Consider the following 23,990-nt stretch of genomic DNA (forward strand, 5'->3'; position numbering starts at 1 on the left):
GCAGTGGCAGCAATTGTTAGAGAAATGAACCCCCTGAGGACTCAAAAAGAGCAGAGAAGGAAAATCTCAGTGTCCTTTTCCTGTGGCTGCCTTGTTTGGCCTGTTCCACTGTACTCAGAAAGGAATAGCAGTAATAGGATTGCAGAGGCAGGTGCTGATAGTATGCTTGAAAACAGCTTCCCTGGAACTAAAAAACTTGGAATGGGATAATTAAATGGAATAAAATAAAGGATGTAGTAAAAAGAATATTAAATGTTCTTTAGTTTGTATTAAGTCTGATATTCCTATTCATAAGATGTCTGACTGTTCATAAGAAGAGGTTTCTCTGTTCTGTTAAATTAGAGATTTTTAAACAATTTGAACCTATTTGAAGTTTTCCATGGGGCAATTTTTTAAGAGAATCTGTGAAGAGAAACTGATTTCCCATTCCTGCAAAGCAGAAGTCAGAAAACCATAGACAAATGTGCCTGGGAGAAAGCAACTTTGTTTTTGTGAATATTGGCAGTCCTGACATCCAGTTCCAGCTGGAAATTCCATGTAGGATTTGTTCCAGTGGCTTTTTGATGGGAATATATTGGAATTTTTCTACTGCTGAAGTGTGTTATAGGTTAAAGATGGGTGGCCATGTTTCTGAGCTTCATAATACTGAGAGGCTGGAACAGTCTCTGAGAATTTAAACCCTGAGCTTTCATCAGCAAGTCAGGATTCCTCCCTCCCCACTTTTCCGTTTTTTCAGCAGAAAAGTGCTATTGAGAAGTACCAAATCCTCTAACTTGACTGGTTTGAGTTTGCTGACTGTGATTGTGAATTCTCGCTCTCTTTCAAACATGCTTCTAGATCCAGGAGTATAGAGAGGCTCTGGAAGGAATATTGATTAGAGAGAAGAATGGAATAGTGCTGATGCCTGAGCTGTATGCAGTCCCTGCAGAAAAGGTAGGATGAAAATGCAGCAGCCCCTTCAGTGTGCAGAGTATGGGTGGCCAGCAGATGGAGTGAGGGGATTCTGCCACCTTACTCTGCTCTGGTGAGACCTCACCTGCAGTGCTGTGTCCAGCTCTGGAGCTCTCAACGCAGGAAGGACATGGACCTGATGGAGTGGGTCCAGAGGAGGGCCATGAGGATCATCATGGGGCTGGAGCACTTCTGCTGTGAGGACAGGCTGAGGGAGCTGGGGGTGTTCAGCCTGCAGAAGGGAAGAGATCTCAATGTCTCTAGCAATGGCAGGTTAGGAAGGGAGAGGATACTGCAGAGGGGGTTGGACTAGATGACCTTTGGAGGTCCCTTCCAACCCAGACTATTCTATGATTCTATATTTGGACTATGTTTTTTTGAACACGTCCATGTTACTGATTACTCTTCACAGCTTTAGGGTAATGTTTCTTTTCTGTGTATTTGTTTTCAGGTAGATGAGGAGTATGAAAATCCTCACTCTGTGGACCGTGTCCCAGTGGGAAAGTTGCCTCACCTTTGGGGCCAGTCATTGTATGTCCTTAGCTGCCTGTTAGCAGAGGTAATGGTTTCTTGTACAGTAGGTGAGCTTTCTTTTCATTTGATTTTGAGGTGGCTTGAGCTTACAGTACAATGTGGTTGACAGGTAGGGCTCAAAGTGTTTTGCACTAGGAGCATGAACCACGAAGGAGTGATTCTGAACTTTCAGGACCTCTTTTTTTGTGTGTGTGTATAGATACAGAATTGTCTGTGTCTCACCAAGGGGAACAGGTTGTCAAGGGCTGGTAGTGATAGGATGAGAGGGAATGGATTTCAGCTTGAGAAGGGCAGATGGAGACTGGAGATTAGGAAGCAACTATTTCCAGTGAGGGTGGTCAGACACTGGAACAGGTTGCCCAGAGAGGCTGTGGATGCCTCCTCCCTGGAGGTGTTCAAGGCCAGGTTGGATGAGGCCTTTAGTGACCTGTTCTATTGGAAGGTGTCCCTGCCCATGGCAGGGGGGTTGGAACTAGATGATCATCAGGGTCCCTTCCCACCTAAACCTTTCTATGAATGTATGAACATACAGGTTGTGTCTGTCCTAACCATTTCTTGTTCTTCCAAAATACCTTGCAGCCCTTATTGAATGCCCTGTTTAATGGATGGGGTATTTCAATCAGGCTTCCAGCCCTGCTGTCCTGATAAAATGATTGGTTAAGCTTTCCTGTAGATGTTACCAGAAGCCTTTTTAATTAAGTTTTATTTGTTTCCTTTCTCTTTTTCTTTCTTTTGCCTTTACTCCAGGGATTTCTTGCTGCAGGTGAAATTGATCCCTTAAACAGGAGATTTTCCACTGGATTTAAACCTGATGTTGTGGTACAAGGTGGGACTTTTTTTTGTGTGTGTCTATGTTATAGATGAATTGGATCATGGGATGGTGAAGTCCCTCTGTAGAGGAGAGAGGAAAGAGAAGTTTAAAAGGAATATGGAGTTTTGTAATACATGTAGATGACACTTGTGAGAACTATTGATTGCCTAGGGGTATGTGGATGATAACTATGAGAAGGATTGATTGCCTTGAGGTTCTTTGCCTACCTTGCCTTTTTCCAGCAGGAAAGATCAAGTTTAACAAACTTTTAAAGCTGCATTTGTTAAAATGCTAAGACCTGTCAGGGCTTGGAGAGTGGCAGAGTCCATCTTATAATGAAAAGGAAAATCTTGGTGGGCTCTAGCAAGAGAGAGCTGAACTGGTGAGATGTGGTTTAGCTGAGTTAGGTTTCTGTGCAGCCCCCTCTCAGAGGCACCAGGGAGGATCTCTATACACAGGTGAGGCAGTCACAAGGTAATTCAAGTTGGGAGGTTCCTCTTGAGGTCTCCAAGCTCCTGCTCAAAAGAAGCCAGCTCTTTTGGCTGCTCCAGGGAGTAGCTTCTCTAGTCAGTGCAGGAACAGCCAAAACTAGAGAGCAAACATCTGCTGCTGCTGATCAGGGCTTCAAAGGCTTTTCAATGGCCTGTAATGCTCTGGAAAAGCTCCCAGCCCATTTATCAGGGGTCACCTTTGTCAGTGATGCTATGATGTGGGCAGGTGCTTGTTTACTCCTTGTTGGTATCTCACAGGAGTGGGATTTTGGTTTTCAAAAATGTTTCATTTCTAGTACAAAATGCTTATTTTTGGTGTTCTTTGACAAACATTTAGAATGCAAGTAGAAAGATTGATTTGTTAGTCCCAAACCAATTAGCCACCTAATATAAGCAAAACCTCAAGCAGGACAAGAGGTGGGATCAGGACCTGGATTGCAAAGTCCTCTGATTTTGGGACTTACTTTTTGCCATTTTATGGCCTGTGTAATATTTATTTGCTGTACAAATACCAGCACGTGTTCCTCACTGTGCTGTTGTAGTGTAGTGTATTAAAAAGCAAAGATTTTCAGGTTATTTTTCCCCTTGTCTGCAAAAAGAGACTGCATGATCTAAAGTAGTTGTACTGAAAGAAATTGAAAGAAACAGAGAAAAAAATTCTTTCACAGGCTGAAAGAATTTGGGCTGTTCAGCCTGGAAAAGAGAAGGCTCCAGGGAAACCTCAGAGCTACATTTCAGTATCTGAAGGGGACCTACAGGAAAACTGAGCAGGGACTGTTTAGAAGGGCTTGGAGTGATAGGACAAGGGGCAATGGTTTGAAACTGAAGCAGGGGAGATTTAGGTTGGACCTCAGAAGGAAGTTGTTTACAACGAGTGGTGAAATACTGGAACAGGTTCCCCAGGGATGTGCTTTTGAGGTCCTGTCCCTGGAGACGTTCAAGATCAGAATGGATGTGTCCCAGGGCAGCCTGATCTAGTTGGTGTCCTTGCTACCTGCAGGGGGGTTGGACAAGATGACCTTTGAGGTCCCTTCCAACCCAATGCAATCTGTGAATCTGCATAACCTCAGAGCTGACCCTGCTTTGAGCAGGAGGTTGGAGTAGAGTGGACAAGAATGCCAAGGCATGTTGAGAAGTAGAGAGCCAAAATCTGACTGATGCCCTCTTGCAATTCCTTTTGGTCTCACAGGCTCAGAAGTCAAGAAAGCAGTGAGGCCTTGATGTCTTTTTAGTCAACTAAATGAATTAATTAAGAGTCAGTGGCAGAGACAGTTCAAAAAAGGTAGAACATTGGCTCTTAGTAGAGGTTTTGTTTCCTGTTTTGCAGTAACTGTCTTGGCAGAATCCAATCAAATCAAGAGTCTCTTGCAAGACCATGGCATCAGTGTTCAGAGCATTGCTGATATCTATCCACTCAGAGTGCAGCCAGCTCGCATCCTCAGTAACCTCTACACCATGCTGGGTAGGTATTTGATGGTGGAAGCCTCTCTGCTGCTGTGCAAGGTATTTTTTAAGGTTGCAGTTCACTTTGTTTTTCTTTCTTCACCTTGTCTCAATTTCTTTTATTTAACTGCTTTCATTTAAATCAATTTCTTTGATTTAAAACTTACAATTTCTTTGATTTAAAATTTCTTTGATTTGAAACCATTGTATTTGTGCAAAGGAGCTTAACAAAAATGAGAACTTCCTTCTTAAATATGAGAATCCCAGGAGGAGAAAGGAAACTGCCTCCTTAGGTGTGATGGTTTGAAACTGTCTTTTTAATTTTTCCTTGCAAAGTTCAGAACAGAGAAAGTGAAAGAATGTAAATAAGTCACTATTGGGTGTAAGAAAGCAAAATAACGATTGTTCTAAACACTTCCATTGGATAGATAGAAATGTTTAAGAACTATCACCCAAAACAAAGTAGGCATTCTGCACATTCTGCGTTCGGCAGTGGGGGCAGCTGCTGGGCTGTCTGGCTGCTGTTTTCTTCTTCTTCTCTTCTGGCTGAAGATAACACACTGACCTTGGCAGCTAAGTTAACAACTTTCTGCTCTAACTAACTGTGCTTCTCTGTCCAGGGGGGTCTGGGGGGAAGCTCCTGGGAGAAAGAGAGGCCCCTTTGGGAGGGTCCCCTTGCGGGGAAGCAAAGGGAGATCGGTTGTGCTTTTTCTGTTGATTGTATATATTTGTGAATGTTGTGAATTTTGTATATTTGTACATATTCATTGCATTTCATTGTAGATTTTAGACTTTGCTTGTAAATACAGCTTTTCATTTGCTTCCAGACTGGGCTAGCCTGGTTATTGTTGGTGGGGGGGGAATTTCAGCTCACACCGACACACTTTTTATTTTTGGCGCTCCAACTCGGGCTCGATTGCTTGTTTGATTTATTTCTGCTCAGATTAGGAAGCAAAATGAAGCTGTTTTGGATTTTGAGTAATTTTATTTCATCTATTATCGGTGCAATTGTCTACAGATGGGCCATTTCTTGCATGATAGACAAGATTGTGAGATATGTGGCATATAAGTCGTTTCTTTGGGTTAAGAACAAGTTACTGAATGTTGGTGAATTCTGTTGTGGTCTTATTGGGCTAAGAAGCTATGGTAACTCAACTATGGATCTGCTAGCAGACACATTTGAGTTTGTTACTCCTCTTACAACTACAGAGGGTCCTTGGAACCAGTGGTACCCTAGATATCTTGTGCTAGCCTTAATTTTGTTGCTTCTTGGAATAACCATATGGCTACTGATAGCACTGTGTCAAGAAAGACATAAGGCTACTTGTTCTTCCAACTCTGCTGTGAATGTGAAAACCAATCCAGTAAATTTGGTGGCCACTGTAAGCAGAAAGCGTAAAGGAGCTGCAGGAGGAGATGCAGATGCTGCAGGAGATGGTGCAGATGGAGATGAGGGTCCTTCTACTCAGGGTCCCTCTGTTAAGAAAGATCCTTCTGATGAGGAAGAGAGGGTTAGCCTTAAAACTCTGGTAGACCTCTTGAGACCCCACATGGATGATGGAGATGTAGGTCAGGATGTAGACCCTGGTAGATTAGCAACTGCTGGCAGAGCCTCTGAACTCAAGGAAATTCAACGGAGGATTACAACAGGATTATGGGGACAGCGACCTCAGGATGATGATGATGATGAGGATGAGGATGACATACAGTCAGCTAATGCACCCAGACAGGAAATTAGACATGTGAGGAAGGATTACATCAGAGGAGATAATGAGCCAGTCCTGTCTTGGCTAGCCAGGTGTTTTGATATGGGAGCCCCAGCATTGGTGGTAGGCGACAAGTCGGCCTCTCAGTTGGGGATGCTCTCAAAGGATACTGGCATAGACAGGCATCTAGGCAAGTGCATTGGTAAAGCTTCTCTGTGGGCACGCCTCCTACTGGCAGTCTCGCTGAGGTACCCCAGCAGAGATGATTTACCATGGAACCCTAAGCCTTGGACCACAATAGCTGAGGGAATCAAGCGTCTGAGAGAGTTTGCTGTGAGGGAAGTAATGTATGGAGATCATAAGACTCTGAATCCTGATGAAATTCCTGTTGGAACAGGCCTTGCCAAAAAGCTCATTAAGCTTGCTCCTCCTAATTATGCTACTATTCTGGCAAGCAGGATTGTGGCAAGAAATTATGGTGGAGTGCCTCCCACTGTTGGCCATTTCACTGACCAAATGAGGCAGTTGGAGGATAGTCTTGCACGTACTTCTTTGGTTTCAGCCATTGAAACTCTGTCTGGAGAGATAAAGAATTGCATGAAAGAGCTGAAGGAGGAACTTAAAACCTCCATATCCAACTTGATGAAGGGGGATGATTCTGATTCCTCTTCCTCCAGATGGATACAAGTTTCAGCTGTTAGGAACAGACGTCCTCCAAGGAGGCCATTCCAGAACAGGTCAAACCAAAACAGAGAGCAGAAGCAATCACGTGGCAGTATCTGGATAACTCTGCGTGATCAGTTTGGTGAGAACATGAACAGATGGGATGGTCAACCAACTTCTGATCTTTTCAAGAGGTTACGGGAGCTGCAGAGGGGCAGATCCCGAGGTAGCAATACCAGGAGGGTAGCTGTCACTTCCTCAGTTTCCCAGAACAACTCTGATAGCTCCAACAGTGATCCTAATTCTGGTGCTGGACGTTGTGCCAGCTGTACATGTGGAGGTAATCCCCACCATTAGGGGTGCCCTGCCTTCCGCCAGGGGGAGGTAAGGGATAATGGAGATAACAGAATCTATTGGGATGTGTACATCCAGTGGCCTGGCACTTCAGAATTTCAGAAGTACAGGGCCTTGGTTGACACAGGAGCTCAGTGCACCATAATACCATCAAATTATCAAGGGGGAGAATCTATAACTATTCAGGGAGTCACTGGTGGATCTCAAGAGTTGTTTAAGATAGAGGTTGACATAAGTTTAACTGGGAAGCAGTGGAAGAAACATACTATTGTAACAGGTCCTAATGCACCTTGTATTTTGGGAATTGATTTTCTGAGAGAAGGGCCTTTTAAAGACCCTAAGGGTTACAAATGGGCTTTTGGAATAGCAACTGTAGAAATTGATGGAGGAAAATTGAAGTTGTCCATTAGACCTGAGCTTTCAGATGAATCTGCAGTTGTGGGACAACATGAGATAGAGGATGTAAAGCTGCCGGTTGCTTCTCAAACTGTGCATCACAGACAATACAGAACCAACCGTGACTCTTTGGTGCCCATTCAAAACTTGATTCGTCAGTTGGAGAGTCAGAAGGTCATCAGCAAAACTCATTCACCTTTCAACAGTCCAATCTGGCCTGTGAGAAAGCAGAATGGAGAGTGGCGTCTGACAGTTGATTTCCGTGCCTTGAATGAAGTAACTCCACCCATGAGTGCAGCTGTACCAGACATGATGGAACTCCAATGAGAGCTGGAATCCAAGCAGGCCAAATGGTATGCTACCATAGACATTGCTAATGCTTTCTTCTCTATTCCCATAGCAGAGGAATGCAGGCCTCAGTTTGCTTTCACCTGGAGAGGCATTCAGTACACATTCAATCGTTTGCCCCAGGGGTGGATTCACAGTTCAACCATCTGCCATGCAGTGATCCATGATGCTTTGGAGAAAGGTGGAGCTCCAGAACACATTCAGTTCATCGATGACATCATCGTCTGGGGTGAGACTGCTGAAGAAGTCTTCGAGAAAGGTAACAAAATCCTTGACATTCTCTTGCAAGCTGGTTTCGCTATCAAGCGAGACAAGGTGAAAGGACCTGCCAGAGAAATCCAGTTTCTGGGAGTGCGGTGGCAAGATGGTCGCCGTCACATCCCAATGGATGTGATAAACAGAGTCTCCACCATGGCAAATCCCACCAACAAGAAAGAAACTCTGCGTTTCTTAGGCATAGTGGGATTTTGGAGACTGCACATTCCTGGATACAGTCAGATTGTGAAACCTCTCTATGATGTGACTCGAAAGAGAAACAGTTTCCAATGGGGTCCTGAGCAACAAGCAGCCTTTGACCAGATCAAGCGAGAGGTAGTCCAAGCGATGGGTCTGGGACCTGTCCGAACTGGTCCAGACATTAAGAACATTCTGTACACAGCAGCGAGTGACAATGGCCCAACCTGGTGCTTATGGCAAAGAGCTCCAGGGGAGACACGAGGACGTCCTCTTGGTGTCTGGGGTCGTGGCTACAGAGGCTCAGAGGCAAACTACACTCCAACAGAGAAAGAGATTTTAGCTGCTTATGAAGGAGTGAAAGCTGCTTCTGAAGTGATTGGAACTGAGTCACAACTTCTTCTAGCTCCTAGATTGCCAGTTCTGAATTGGATGTTCAAAGGCAAAGGTTCTTCACCACATCATGCAACAGATGCTACCTGGTCTAAGTGGATGGCTCTGATAACACAGAGAGCTCGAATGGGAAATCTCGAAAGGCCTGGTTTGGTGGAGGTGATCACAAACTGGCCAGAAGGCACAAGCTGTGCAAAACCTCCAGAGGAGAGAGTAACTCGTGCAGAGGAAGCTCCTCCTTACAGTGATCTGTCTGATGATGAAAAGAGATATGCTTTGTTCACAGACGGTTCCTGTTGTTTTGTTGGGAACAAGCAGAGATGGAAATCTGCAGTGTGGAGCCCAACGCGCAGAGTTGCAGAAGCGAGAGATGGAGAAGGAGAATCCAGTCAATTCGCAGAGGTAAAAGCTGTCCAGCTAGCTCTTAACATAGCTGAACGTGAGAGATGGCCAAAGCTTTATCTCTACACTGACTCGTGGATGGTAGCCAATGCCTTGTGGGGTTGGCTGAAAGACTGGAAGAAGAATGGCTGGCAGAGGAAAGGAAAGCCAATCTGGGCTGCAGATCTGTGGCAAGACATTGCTGCTCGCATTGAGATAATCCCAGTGAAAGTGAGACACATCGATGCTCACGTTCCTAAGAGCAAAGCTACTGAAGAACAACAACACAACCATCAGGCAGATCTAGCTGCAAGAGTTTCCCAGGTGGACACAAACTCTGATCCTGATCCTGATCTTGACTGGAAACACCGAGGTGAGCTGTTCTTAGCTCGGTGGGCCCATGACTCGTCAGGACATCAAGGCAGAGATGCAACCTACCGATGGGCTCGTGACAGATCCATTGACATTTCCATGGATGCTATCACACAAGTCATCCATGACTGTGACATTTGTGCTGCTATTAAGCAGGCAAAGCGGATCAAGCCCTTGTGGTACGGTGACCGATGGTCCAAGTACAAGTATGGTGAAGCCTGGCAGATTGACTACATCACTCTACCTCGTTCTCCATCTGGTAAGCAGTATGTGCTGACTATGGTAGAGGCAAGCACTGGATGGCTGGAAACTTATCCAGTTCCTCATGCAACTGCACGTAACACCATTCTTGGTCTGGAAAGACAAATCCTGTGGAGACACGGAACTCCAGAGAGGATTGAGTCAGACAACGGAACTCATTTCAAGAACAATCTTGTGAAAAACTGGGCCAAAGAGCACGGCATCGAGTGGATATTCCACATTCCCTACTATGCACCAGCTGCAGGGAAGATCGAACGCTACAACGGTTTGCTGAAAACCACTCTCAAAGCCATGGGGGGTGGATCTTTGAAAAACTGGGAGAAACATTTAGCACAAGCAACCTGGTTGGTGAATAGTAGAGGTTCAGTGAATTGAGCTGGACCTGCCCAATCAGATTTGTTGCGAAAGGAGGAAGGTGATAGAGTTCCTGTTATCAGAGAAAAGAATCTGTTAGGCAAAACTGTTTGGGTATTTTCTCCTTCAGGAGAGGCCAAACCTGTCCGAGGGGTGGTTTCTGCTGAAGGTCCTGGTCACACCTATTGGGTGATGCAAGAAAATGGTGAAATTCAGTGTATTCCAGAAAGAAATCTAACTTTGGCTGAGAGAGGTTAAATTCAGAGTGTTGCGCAGATACAGCATTGCGCCCAAGAGGAGAGTCCATGAGATCTACGGTGCACAAACCCTGAGAGCCCTGAGTCACCTGAGAGTCCCTGTTCCTTTCTTCGCTCCATCTGCGAGGAAACAAACTGTTTGCTGTTTTTCCTGTGATTTGACTCTTTTGAATCATCTACATCTGAGATAGCCGGAATGGACTATGGTCTTTATTCACCTAGTGTTGTAGATATTATTTTAGATTAGATAAATGATAGTAGCAGCCAATGGAATTGTTTAGAAGGGGTGGACTGTGATGGTTTGAAACTGTCTTTTTAATTTTTCCTTGCAAAGTTCAGAACAGAGAAAGTGAAAGAATGTAAATAAGTCACTATTGGGTGTAAGAAAGCAAAATACTGATTGTTCTAAACACTTCCATTGGATAGATAGAAATGTTTAAGAACTATTACCCAAAACAAAGTAGGCATTCTGCACATTCTGCGTTCGGCAGTGGGGGCAGCTGCTGGGCTGTCTGGCTGCTGTTTTCTTCTCTTCTGGCTGAAGATAACACACTGACCTTGGCAGCTAAGTTAACAACTTTCTGCTCTAACTAACTGTGCTTCTCTGTCCAGGGGGGTCTGGGGGGAAGCTCCTGGGAGAGAGAGAGGCCCCTTTGGGAGGGTCCCCTTGGGGGGAAGCAAAGGGAGATCGGTTGTGCTTTTTCTGTTGATTGTATATATTTGTGAATGTTGTGAATTTTGTATATTTGTACATATTCATTGCATTTCATTGTAGATTTTAGACTTTGCTTGTAAATACAGCTTTTCATTTGCTTCCAGACTGGGCTAGCCTGGTTATTGTTGGTGGGGGGGGGAATTTCAGCTCATACCGACATACTAGGAAAAGTGGCCAAAATGCAGTTTTCCCTGTGCCCTGAGAGTTAGGCAAGAACTGACTCTTTGTTTGTTGTGCAGGAGCTATTTCCACAGAGAAAACTGGCTTTAGAACAAATGTCTGGAAAAGTTGCAAATGTTTTCTTTTCTTCCCAGAAGTCAAAAGTACTTCTGTTTAAAGTCTGGAACCTGGGCAGCATGGTTGGCATTCTACCAGAAGACAGCCTGCAGAGTTTTCTGCTCCAAATCAGGGAAGCCATGCTGCTATCAGAGCATCTTTGGGTTGTTAGCTGCTTCATAATTTTCTTTCCAACCCTGAGCTGAGTTGAGCTGCTGCTGAGTTGAGCTGCTCTGAGTCTCTGTCTCTATTGCATATCTAGCAGGCTTTAGGGCTTTTCTAAACACAGGACTTTATGTATGTTCTAGTTCTTCAGCAGTGGCCCTAGAGGCCTGTTTGTCATAGATTCACAGAACAGTTTAGGTTGGAAGACACCTTAAGGATCATCTACTTCCAACCTCCCTGCCATGGGCAGGGACACCTTTGACTAGCCTGGCCTTGAACACCTCCAGGAAGGGGGCATCCATGACCTCCCTGGGCAACCTGTTTCAGTGTCTCACCACCCTCACTGGGAAGCATTTCTTCCTTATCTCCAGTTGAAATCCGGTGGAGTTGCCATCCCTGGAGGTGTTGAAGAAGCTGTAGCTGTGATGCTTCAGGACATGGTTTAGTGGTCACAGTAGTTGGGTTAGAGTTGGACTTGATGATCTTCGAGGTCTTTTCCAACCTCAATGAGTCTGTGATATGCCAGTAAAATTGTTTCCTTGCCAGGTGTGGATTCTGTGATTCTATTTCTCCTTGTCTAAAATTGTTTTGTTTTTTTTTCCCTTTTCTTTCAGGCCGGAATAGGAAGATGAAGCTAAGTGGGAGGCCACACAGACACATTGGAGTGTTGGGCACCTCCAAGCTGTACGTGATAAGAAATCAAATATTTGCTTTTACCCCTCAGGTGAGCATGTAAAGCTGGCAGGGAAATCACTGCTTACCTCATGGTTAATCATTACTGAAGCCCTTTGCTTTGCTGTGCTGTCACTCTGCTTTAGGCAGAGCGGGGCTGCTGAAGCAGATGTGCCTTGCTTTGAGTGTTGGATATCAACATGGTAGGAGTGCTGACAAGTCCCTGTTCTGGCATACAGAGCCTTTGACTTCACCTTAGGAGAACACAGCAAATCAACAGCACAAAGTTGTTACTGATCTCTGCCCAAAGCACCATTCTAGCTAAGGAAAAAATGCTACAGCTGATTCCTGTGATAGAAAATTCTGTTTTATATCAGTGTGAAAGGTCTCTCCCAAAAGACTAAGCTGTAATCTTTGCATTGTATTGTTCAAAGGGTCAGTGGGTCTGTCTTTGCTGACTGTGTCTTGAACATAGAAGGTTTCAGCTCAACATGAGGAGATCCTTCTTTACAGTGAGGGTGACAGAGCCCTGGAGCAGGCTGCCCAGGGGCGTTGCAGAGTCTCTTCCTCTGGAGACTTTCGAAACCCACCTGGGTGCTTTCCTGTGCAGACTACCCTGGGTGCTCCTGCTCTGGCAGGGGGGTTGGACCTGATGATCTCTGGAGGTCCCTTCCAACCTCTAGTGTTCTATGATTCTGGTTAGTGCAGGAGGTTTGGGTCCTCCCAGAATTAATGGTTTTTATTTACACATTTAATGAAATCTGAAACATTTATTCTTAGATTCATAGAATGGTTTGGGTTGGAGGGACCTTAATCATCATTCATTTCCAACCCCCTGCAATGGGCAGGAATGCCTCCCACCAGCCCAGGTTGCTCAAGGCCACATCCAACCTGGCCTGGAACACCTCCAGGGAGGGGCAGCCACAACCTCCCTGGACAACCTGTTCCAGTGTCTCACCACCCTCACTTGAAAGAATTTCTTCCTAATCCACTCTAAATCTGCCTTCCACAAGCTTCAATCCACTCCCTCTTGTCCTATCACCACCAACCCAAGTAAAAAGCCCCTCCCCAGCTTTCTTGTAGCTCCCTTCAGGTACTGGAAGGCTGCTCTAAGATCTCTCCAGAGCCTTCTCTTCTCCAGGCTGAACAGCCCCCACTCTTTCAGCCTGTCCCCACAGGGGAGGTTCTCCAGCACTCTGATCATTTGTGGTCTCCTCTGGACCTGCTCCAGCAGCTCCATGTCCCTTTTCTTCTGGGGACTCCAGAACTGGATGCTTCCCAGTCACCAGCATGCACTTAAACCTGTTCAGAGTAGTACAGATCATAGATGGCTGTCATTCATTACTGGGAAGATTCTACTTCTTGGCTGTCATTGTCTACTTTTCATTTGTATGCTTTACTTTTTTCACAGCCCTATGAGAGTAAGAAAATGGTCTCTGAACAAGCATGGATTTTGTTTTAATAGTCACAGGCCTCAACAGATTAATTCATGCAGTCTGTGCTGTGCTCAAGAATAGCTCAGGTAGCTTTTGTGAGTGATTTAAGAGAGAAAATGGAACAAAACTCAGGAGAGCCATGACAGCTACTCATGTGCCATATTTCTCCCTTCTCCAGTTTACTGATCAGCATCACTTCTACCTGGCTCTAGACAATCAGATGATTGTGGAGATGCTCAAGACAGAGCTGGCTTACCTCACTTCTTGTTGGAGGATGACAGGGAGACCAACCCTGACATTTCCCATCACCCACACAATGCTTGGTAAAATGAATTTTCTCTCTTTCAAGCAGAATAGATAACTGCAGGAGTGGAGGGTAGAAGTTGATGACATCAGTGTTTCAACATCTCATAGCATGGTTTGGTTTGGAAGAGGCCTTAAAGATCATCCAGTTCCAACCCCACTGCCATGGGTTTGGACACCTTCTGCCAGCCCAGGTTGCTCAAGGCCTCATCCAGCCTGGCCTTGAACACCTCCAGGAAAAGGGGTATCCATGACCTCCCTGGGCAATCTGTTCCAGTGTCTCACCACCTTCACTCTGAAGAATTTCTGCCTAATCTCCAGTCTAAATCTGCCCTCCCCAAGCTTCAATCCTTTCCCTCTCATCCTATCACTACAAGCCCATGCAAAAAGTCCCTCCCCAGCTCTCCTGTAGCCCCCTTCAGGTACTGGAAGGCTGCTCTAAGGTCTCCCTGGGTCTTCTGCAAGCTGAACATCCTCAGCTCTCTCAGCCTGTCCCCATAGGGGAGGATGTGCAGCCCTCTGATCATTGCCTCCTCTCCAACAGTTCCATGTCCCTCATGTCCCTGTACTGGGGGCACCAGAACTGAAGGCAGTGCTCCAGGTGAGGTCTTACAAGAGCAGAGAGGCAGAGTCCCCTCCCTCTTCCTGCTGCTTTCACTGCTAGAATTTGGGTGACATGGTAATATTTTGTTTTGGTTTTACTCCTCCTTTATATCCTTGCACCACCTCATCTCCATACTACTTCTGTCCAAAGAAATTTGATAGAAATCCCTTTGGAATTTGCCCTGAAGGAGGTAGGTTTTGCCTTGAGAAATCTTGTCTCAGGGTTGGGTTTTTGTTTGCCTTTTTTTTGGGGAATAATCTCTTACTGATAGCAGTTGTGGGATTGTGATTAAATTTCTCTGCTTTCCTTTGTAAAGAGCAGCCAGAAATCCACTGTTTGGACACAGCGATTTAGGAATGTCTTGGTAAGCTTCAACTCTTCCATTCTTCTTTTACAGTTAACGATGGCACTGACATTCATCCAGCTGTCCTTGCCACCATAAGAAAATTGGAGGATGGTTATTTTGGAGGTGCAAGGTAATGTCAGAACCCCAAATGATGGTACCCACCATTTTATTAATTGAATTTTGTTCAAGCCTCTGGTTTGGACTTGTGATAATGCACAGACTTGGGCTTCCATTTTTAAGAATTATCTTTCACAGCTACTGGACATGTTTTAGTCATGAATTACATGCAGTACCTGTAAGCCTATGTGCTCCAGTCATCTAGATAGAAAAATAACTTAATATGGTGCTACAGGAATCACAGAATCACAAAATCTTAGGGGTTGGAAGGGACCTCCAGTGATCATCCAGTCCAACCCTCTTATCAGGACAGGTCACATAGGAAGACATCCAGGTGGGTTTGGAAAGTCTGCAGAGAAGGAGACTCCAACAACCCCCCTGTGTCAGTGGTGGATGTTAATGCTCGCTGGCCTGTGTTCCTCTTTGCAGGGTGAAGATAGGCAAGCTATCAGAGTTTCTTACCACCTCTTTTCATACCTATCTGAGCTTCCTGGATCCAGACTGTGGTGTAAAACTGTTTGATGACCCTGATGAAGGCCGTAGCAGTCCTGACAGTGAAGATGGAGGTTACTCAGCAGATTTCTGTGAAAGAGGTGGGGCTTTTACTCCCAGATTTTTTCTGTCAAGTTCTGCCAGCAGAGCCTGGGTTTACCTAGAACGCAGAGTCAGTTTAGTGCACAGTTGGTAGTCATCAGTCTGAGGACAGTATCTGCATGACTTCATCTGGAGAAAGGAGTTCCTGCATGTTCTTCCTATGTTTGTAGCATGGCATTGATCAGTAACTGCTGCAGTAAAGCTGGGTCTGAAAAGTCAGCAGCTGAGGACTGGAAGAGGCTGGGGGAAGGAGGAGACTGAGGAATCTCAGCCAAGAGCTTGTGTGGAGGAGCTGATAGAATCATTTAGGTTGGAAAACCCCTTTAAGGTCATTGAGTCCAGCTGTAATCTGTGGACTACCAACACAACAAAACCACTTTTCCTTCCTGTCAAAGGAAAAAAAAAACCCAGCTTCCCAATGTAACTGGTTTTAAGGTGGCAAAAACTGAGGATTTTTTTTACCACTTTGTACAGCTTAAAAATCTCTTACAATATTTTTTGCATTTTTATGTGCTCTTCTATATAGGCAAGAATCAAGTGGTATGCTAGAAAAAGAAAGCATTGATAAATTATGATTTTTACCTTTAATAAAGCTTTTCTTCTGTGTGTTGTCACACTAGAAAGCCAGGATGAGCTGGATCAGTACATAAACGATATCCTGCAGAGCACAGCACTGAAGTCATACCTACCTCCAACTTCAAAGACTGCCAATCAACCTCCTGTGTTCAGTGCAAACCATTCCACAGAGGAGATACTGTCACTAATGGCCAGAACAAAGGGCTTGGAGGTGCCAGGTATTTCTCTGGATTATTTATTTAATGATGACAATGGAAAACTTGGTTTGAGTGCTCCAAGGGGAAAGTAAGTGTTTCACAGCTCTAGCTCCTAAAGAGAACTGGTGGCAGGAGCTGTTACAGTTCTCAAGAAAGAAATGAGTCTGGAGCTGTTATTTTGTGTTCCCATGGGATAGAATCATAGAATCAGAATGGTTTGGGTTGGAAGGGACCTCCAAAGGTCGCCCAGTTCAAGTCCCCTGCACTTAGCAGGGACACCCTCCACTAGATCAGGTTGCTCAGAGCCTTGTCCAGCCTGACCTTGAAGATCTCCAGCCATGGGGCCTCAACTACCTCCCTGAGCAACCTGTTGCAGTGTTGCAGCAGCCTCCTGGTGCAGATGAGTCAACACTAAACCATGTCCCTAAGTGTTTGAACCCCCCAGGGATGGTGACTCCAGCACTGCCCTGGACAGAACATTCCAATGTTTGAGAACCTTTCCAGTGAAGAAAAGATTTCCGAACACCCAGCCTGAACCTGCCCTGGTGCAGCTTGGAACCATTTCCTCTGCTCCTGTCACTTGTCACCAAGGAGCAGAGGCTGCTCCCTCCTCACCCCAACCTCCCTTCAAGGAGCTGTAGAGAGCAATGAGGTCTTCCTCAGCCTCCTCTTCCCCATCCTGAACACCCCCAGCTCCCTCAGCCCCTCCTCTAGCCCAGGTGCTCCAGGCCCTTCTCCAGCCTCGTTGCCCTTCTCTGGTCATGCTCCAGAACCTCCATGTCCTTCCTGGAGTGAGGGGCCAAGAACTAAACACAACACTCAAGGTGTGGTCTCAGGAAGATGATCTCAGAAGGTCTTGGAGCAAGCCTGCAAGGAGATAAGGTTCAGCACCTGAGCTTGTCTCCAAGTTCCATGCACAGCATCTCAGAAGTCTTGCCTCTGTATTTTGGCTCTTGGAGGTATTTCTGTTGTTTTTACCTATAAAGTTGCTTCCTGTAGGTGTAAAGAATGTGCATGAACTCCTCCTCCACATTTTCTTGTTACTGAAACTGACTTTTTTTCTGTTTTTCTTTTTGCCCCCTGGTGGCTTTGCTCTCCAGCTGTGTCTATGTCCCTTCCCACTAAAGTTCTGAACACACACCGGAAGTCTCTGAACCTCGTGGACAATCCTCATTTCTTTGAAACAAAGGTGAGCTGTGGGGATTTCTTTATGCTGCTTGTGGTTTTTAGGACACAATATTGGGGCCTTCCCTACGTTTCCTAGCCGTTTCCAGACATTTTCTCTGTCTCACAGACAAGGCAAGCAGCCTGAGGCACCAGATAGCTACTCCCTTTATTGGGAGTGTATTCTTGGGCCTGATGAAGGTTGGTTTTGTTTTTTTAGATACTATCAAGTGGAAAACTTTTAATTGTGTAAGCAAACAAAAAAAATATTATAATAGCTGCTTATTTCTAAAGGGTAGGGACACCTTCCACTAGCCCCAGGTTGCTCAAAGCCTCATCCAGCCTGGCCTGGAACACCTCCAGGGAGAGGGCATCCACAAGTCCCCTGGGCAACCTTTTCTAGAGTCTCACCACCCTCACTCTAAACAATTTCCTCCTAATCTCCAGTCTAAATCTACCCTCCTGAAGCTTCCATCCATTCCTTCTCATCCTATCACTCCCAGCCCTTGTAAAAGGTCTCTTCCCAGCCTTCTTGTAGTCCCTTTCAGGTACTGGAAGGCTGCTCTGAGGTCTCCCTGGAGCCTTCTCTTCTCCAGGCTGAACAGCCCCAACTCTCTCAGCCTGTCCCCACAGGGGAGGTTCTCCATCCTCTGAGCATCTTTGTGGCCTCCTCTGGACCCTCTCCATAAGCTCCAGGTCCCTCTTGTGCTGGGGGCCCCAGAACTGGAGGCAGTGCTGCAGGTGGGGTCTCAGCAGAGCAGAGGAACAGAATCCCCTCCCTGTGCTGCTGCTCTCCCTGCTTTGGAGGCAGCACACAGCTCCCTGCTGGGCTTCCAGTGTGTATCCTTCTTTTTTCCCTTTGCAATTAACAGCAAAGTAGAGGAAAAGCGTGCAAATAATTTATTTTCCTTCTTTGACAAAATATTTCATTGTTTTGTCCCCAAAAAAAGTCTTGTTAGCTGAACCAAAATGAGAGACAAAGTTCCATTCTTGGTGTTGCATTTTCTGGGCTTAGTCTCCTTCTCAGGTCTCACAACTGTCTGGCAAGAGCTTTGTATCTGGTCTGTGTTTCTATTTCAGGTGCAGAGTTATGTTGCAGGTCTATTGTGTAGTTTAATGGGAAGTCCAATTTGAATTCCATCTTTTTCAAGATTATTTCTTTGCTTTTTCTTTCTTCATCCAGGATCATGGAAATGTTTTGCACTTACCTAAAGATGCTCGTGGGGAGTTGGATTGCAGGAAGCTTGTTGAGCAGCTGAAGGAATGTCCAACACTCCATGATCAAGCAGATATCTTATACATCTTGCATATACTGAAGTGAGTTGCCTGAGGTCTTAAACTTCAGTATCTTTCAAGTTTGCTCACAACTATCTTGATTATTCACGTTCAGAAAGCTTTCCACTATTGAGGGCTGTGCCTTGAAGGGAGAGGTTAAACAGTCTGAGCTTTAAGGAGGATATTTTCAGGTAGCTTGATGACAAAATTAATTGGGATACAAAAAAAAAATTTCAGAGATTCATAGAATGGTTTGGGTTGGAAGGGACCTTAAAGATAGGTTAGAGGTGGAATTCAAAAATAGTGGACATCTAAATAATTTCAACTTAGCAATGGCTTAGGTTGGAAGGGATCTTGAAAATTATTTAGGTTGCAACCCCCCTGGCATGGGCAGGGACACCTTCCACCAACCCAGGTTGCTCAGAGCCATCTCCAGCCTGGCCTTGAGGAAGGAGGCATCCACCATGTCCCTGGGCAACCTGTTCCAGAGTCTCACCAGCCTCATTCTAAAGAATTTCTTCCCAATCTCCAGTCTAAATCTGCCCTCCTTAGGCTTCAATCCATTCCCTCTCATCCTATCACTCCCAGCCCTTGTCCAAAGTCCCTTCCCAGCTTTCTTGTAGCCCCCTTCAGGTACTGGAAGGCTGCTCTAAGATTTCCCCAGAGTCACCTTTTGGTGGGAAATCCTTTCAGTGCTTGCTTTGAAGTCACAGGCTCCTGGCTAATTGAGTGTTCAAGTTACTATGACAATTCCTGGGATCTAAAGAGCTTTGTCCACACATAACCAACCAGTCTGTGGTGAAGGCCCACAGGTGCCATCAACAGATGATGAACAATGCAGTCACAATCAGGCTGCTGGCTGTGCAGAGCAATCTGCTGACAATTCCTCTCTTTGTCTTTTCTGGCAGGGGTGCTGAGTGGGACACAGAGCTGGATGGCCAGTCTGGGGTCACTGTTCACAGCCTGCTCAATGAGCTCTACAGGAAGGCAGGCCTCAACCAAGAGTGGGGCTTGATCCGTTACATTTCTGGTATCCTCAAAAAGAGAGTGGAAGTCCTGGCTGAGGTATGAAATAGAAACCATGCTGGTTCAGTTTCCCCTTGGAAACAGACATCAAACTACCAGTTTGCTGGTGGGGTTAGTGCTTGCCCTTCTTCTGGGGAAATGAGTTGGACTAGGTGACCTTTTGGAGGTTCCTTCCACCCCAGACCATTCCATGATACTTCACAACATCCACAGTGCAGCATTTTCCAGTAAACACTGGTTGCTTTTCTGGTCTAAAATCTTGTTCTGACATCTTCACCTTGTGTCTGTACTGCAAACTGTGCTAATCATAGAATGATTTGGGTTGGAAAAGACCTCCAAAGGTCATCCAGTCTGAGCCCCCTGCACTCAGGAGGGACATCCTCCACTAGATCAGGTTGCTCAGAGCCTTATCCAGCCTGACCTTGAATTTCTCCAGGCCTGGGGCCTCAACTGCCTCCCTGGGCAACCTGTTGCAGTGTTGCAGCAGCCTTCTGGTGCAGAACTTGTTCCTCACATCCAATGTAAATCTTCTCTCATTTCAAACCATTGTCCCTCATCCTGTCCCTGCAGGCCTTTGCAAACAGTCCCTCTGCAGCCTTCTTGTAGCCCTCTTCAGGTACTGGCAGGCTGCTCTTAGATCTCCCCAGAGCCTAACATCCAATCTAAATCTGCTCTTCTCTACTTCCAAACCATTGTCCCTCACCCTGTCACAACTTGTGCCAAGTTTTTCATTGGTTAAAAACATTTTCTGTCTTAACCAAAGAGCAAACCTTTACCTTGTGATAGATCAATAAAGGACTTTATCTTTTATCAGCCCCACTGCAGTGCCTAACCATTATACTGCTGGAAGCAGAATTTCATAGCCCTCTTGACCTCAGGGGATCTTTGGCACCTAGCTGACAGCTTTCTTGCTGGCCTTACAGGTCTGGTAATTGATAGAAATGCACTGAAAAATTGCTGAAGAAATGCTTCATTTTTTGGAATGGCAAAGCTGTGTCACTCCCACATGACTCAGAGAAAGGTCTCTTGTTTTCTGTCCCCGTGACAGGCGTGTACAGACCTCCTGTCCCACCACAAGCAGCTTACAGTGGGCCTGCCACCAGAACCTCGTGAGAAGGTGATTACAGCGTAAGTTGGAGTCGCTTACAGAAGCAGCCTGCCCTCATCTTCCTCCCAGCACCATTCTGCTCCTGTTACCTTGCTTTACAAACATTTCCTCAGTCTGGCAGGAATTGCAGTGAGGCAGGCAGAATTCTGTGGAGCAAAGCTGTTTCTGACTGACTTGATTCCTGCTGAAGAGTTTAACAGCAGGTACCTGAGTCACTGCTTACTGTGCTTCGCCTCCTTGCAGCCCACTGCCACCTGAGGAGCTTGTAGATCTCATCTATGAAGCCAGTGGCCAAGACATCAGCATTGCAGTGCTGACACAGGTATGCAGCACCTGGCAAGAGAGTTCTTTCAGCTGTGTGGCTCCAAGAGGAACCCGCTCTGAGCAGATGTCCTTTTGGCTTTGTCCTTGCAGGAGATCATTCTGTACTTGGCCATGTACGTCCGGTCCCAGCCCAGCCTCTTTGTGGAGATGCTGAGGCTCCGCATTGGTTTGATCATCCAGGTGATGGCCACAGAGCTGGCTCGGAGTCTGAAGTGCTCAGGTAAGAGATTTTATCAGAAGGGTGCTTCTGGCATTATTGTGAGGATTCTTCATTTACATATCTTAAATCAGAGAAGTATAGAATGGTTTGGGTCATCTACTCCAACCCCCTTGCAGTCAGCAGGGACATCCTCCACTGGAGCAGGTTGCTCAGAGCCGTGTCCAGTCTCACCTTGAATATCTGCAGGGATGGGGCCACAACTACCTCCCTGAGCAACCTGTTCCAGTGTTCCACGACCCTATGGTTCCTAAGATCCAATCTGAATCTGCTCTGCTCTAATTTCAAACCATTGCCCCTCGTCCTGTCGCTGCAGGCCTTTGCAAACAGAGAGGTTGTGGAGTCTCTTTCTCTGGAGACATTCCAAACCCACCTGGATGCATTCCTGTGTGACCTACTCCAGGTGCTCCTGCTCTGGCAGGGTGGTTGGACTGGATAAACTCTAGAGGTCCCTTCCAACCCCTGACATTGTGATTCTGTGATTGCCTTTTTAAATTTTTTTTTTAAACTAGGTGAGGAGGCTTCAGAGAGTTTGATGAACCTAAGCCCCTTTGACATGAAAAATCTCCTACACCATATTCTCAGTGGAAAAGAGTTTGGAGTGGAGAGAAGCTGTAAGTTATCCCCTTGGGTACTTGTGTATGTTAAATGGGAACTATAAATATAGATTGTCTGATAAGTAAGAATCCACTCTAACAGATAATTCATCCTGGGTGGCCAGCACATGGGGAATAAACTAACAGAGAGAATGCATTTGAGAAGCACCCTCATCAGGGTTGTCAATGACACCAAGCTGTGTGATGCACTGGACTCACTGGGGGAAGGGATCCATCCAGAAGGACCTTAGCAAGCTTGAGAAGTGGGACAGTGACAGCTGCATGAGGTACAAGTCACAGTGCAAGGTCCTACATCTGGGTCAGGCAATCCCAGGCACAAATCCAGGCTGGGTCAGAGTGGGTTGAGAGCAGCTCTGAAGAAAGAGCCTTGGGGGTGTGGGTGCTGAGCAGCTGCCCAGTAGCCAGCAGTGCCCTCATGCAGCCTGGCAGCCAGAGGAGTGTGGGCAGCAGGGCAGGAGAGGGGTTTCTGCCCCTTGGATCTGCTCTGCTCAGACCTCACCTCCAATCCTGCCTCCAGTTCTGGTGTCCCCAGCAGGAGAAGGACACAGAGCTGCTGGAGAGAGTCCAGAGGAGGCCACAAAGATGATGCAAGGGCTGGAGCAGCTCTGCTGTGAGCACAGGCTGAGGGAGCTGGGGGTGTGCAGCCTAGGGGAGAAGGCTCTGATATCCAAGCTTGGATGCAGGCATCATAGTTGGTGCAGTCAAGATTGAATTATTGATGTGATTTGAAGGGGTGCTGTCACCACTGAAAGGATGTGTGTTTATCTTGAACTCCTGAATACAATCCCATCTGCTTCTCCAGACTCTTTAAAATTGTCTCTGCTTCTTTCAGTGCGACCTGGAGATTCCTCTTCATCTAGCCCTGCAATTTCTATTCATGAAATGGGGCATTCTGGAGCCACCAAGACAGAAAGGAGTGGCATTACTAAACTGAAGAGTGAGATAAAACAGGTGAGGGGGTTCTGGCAACACTCATCAGGAAATGCAGCTGTTCAGCTGCTCTGCTGTTTTAGATTTATCCTTGGTAAATAACAAAATTTCCAAAGATCCTTTGATTTAAAGCTCATCACTATGTAGAAGGCAGATGACTCCAAGCATGTGCTTCCTTTTCTGTTCTTGTTTCACATGTGTGGATGCCCTTTTCCTGGAGGTATTCAAGGCCAGGCTGGATGAGGCCTTGAGCAACCTGGGCTGGTGGGAGGTGTCCCTGCCCATGGCAGGGGGTTGGTACTGGATGATCTCTAAGATCCCTTCCAGCCCAAACCATTCTATGAATCTGTGCTTGAACAACTTCTACTGCATTCATGACATCAACTTTTAGAACAGCTTTTTTACCATCTGTAGCTAAGGAAAAGTCAGATGTACAAAGGGAAGCTTTCATGCAGTGTTCATTGCCACAGCATAAGAATGACACAGAGCTCTTGGAGTGAGTCCAGAGTGAGAGTGGGAATTATTCTGCCCCTTGCCTCTGCTCTGCTAGACCCCACCTCCAATCCTGCCTCCAGTTCTGGTGTTCCCAGCATAAGGGGAACACACAGCTGTTGGGCTTAGTCCAGAGGAGGCCACAAAGATGATCCAAGGGCTGCTCCAGCCTGGAAAAGAGAAGACTCCAGGGGCCCTTAGAGCTGCCTTCCAAAGGCTGAAGGAATCCTGGAGGAAGGCTGCAGAGGGACTTTTGCTGAGGGTGTCTAGAGACAGGTCAAGGGAGGATGGTTTGAAGCTGAGGCAGGGTTAGACTGGAGCGGAAGAAGAAGTTCTTCAGTGTGAGAGTGTTGAGACTCTGGAACAGGTTGCCTAGAGAGGTTGTGGATGACCTTTTGAGGTCCCTTCCAACCCCTAACTTTGTGATTCTGTAGATGCCTCATCACTGGAAGAGTTCAGGGACAGGGTTGGACAAGTCTTTGAGCAAGACCCCTTTCACCAGATCCAGTCAGTCAATGGCATGGATGAGAAGATCTTTAAAGGTCCCTTCCATTACAAAGTATTCTGTAATTCTGTATTAGAAGCCTAGTTTTTAAAGGCCCCTTAACAAACAAGGCAGTTTCATTCCATCTGAGACCATTCTGTCAGTCTCTAAGGAAACTTTTGAA

At 46.1% G+C, this 23,990-nt stretch overlaps 1 protein-coding gene across 1 annotated transcript in view; it reads left to right on the top strand.

Moving 5' to 3' along the window:
* The window catches only part of PHKA2 (phosphorylase kinase regulatory subunit alpha 2), a 47,302-nt gene that overhangs the window by 15,290 nt on the left and 8,022 nt on the right, over window positions 1-23,990 (top strand). The window contains exons 11-27 of the mRNA XM_054399860.1: window positions 838-933; window positions 1,403-1,510; window positions 2,233-2,311; window positions 4,115-4,249; window positions 11,939-12,048; window positions 13,611-13,755; window positions 14,737-14,815; window positions 15,232-15,395; window positions 16,017-16,190; window positions 17,270-17,358; window positions 18,517-18,650; window positions 19,517-19,673; window positions 20,683-20,762; window positions 20,986-21,064; window positions 21,157-21,286; window positions 21,796-21,897; window positions 22,733-22,851. Of these exons, the coding sequence (XP_054255835.1) occupies window positions 838-933; window positions 1,403-1,510; window positions 2,233-2,311; window positions 4,115-4,249; window positions 11,939-12,048; window positions 13,611-13,755; window positions 14,737-14,815; window positions 15,232-15,395; window positions 16,017-16,190; window positions 17,270-17,358; window positions 18,517-18,650; window positions 19,517-19,673; window positions 20,683-20,762; window positions 20,986-21,064; window positions 21,157-21,286; window positions 21,796-21,897; window positions 22,733-22,851 (1,980 nt within the window). The remainder of the gene's footprint in view (window positions 1-837; window positions 934-1,402; window positions 1,511-2,232; window positions 2,312-4,114; window positions 4,250-11,938; window positions 12,049-13,610; window positions 13,756-14,736; window positions 14,816-15,231; window positions 15,396-16,016; window positions 16,191-17,269; window positions 17,359-18,516; window positions 18,651-19,516; window positions 19,674-20,682; window positions 20,763-20,985; window positions 21,065-21,156; window positions 21,287-21,795; window positions 21,898-22,732; window positions 22,852-23,990) is intronic.

Source organism: Indicator indicator, chromosome 1 (assembly GCF_027791375.1).
Source record: "Indicator indicator isolate 239-I01 chromosome 1, UM_Iind_1.1, whole genome shotgun sequence".
In the NCBI taxonomy this organism is placed as follows: Eukaryota; Metazoa; Chordata; class Aves; order Piciformes; family Indicatoridae; genus Indicator; species Indicator indicator.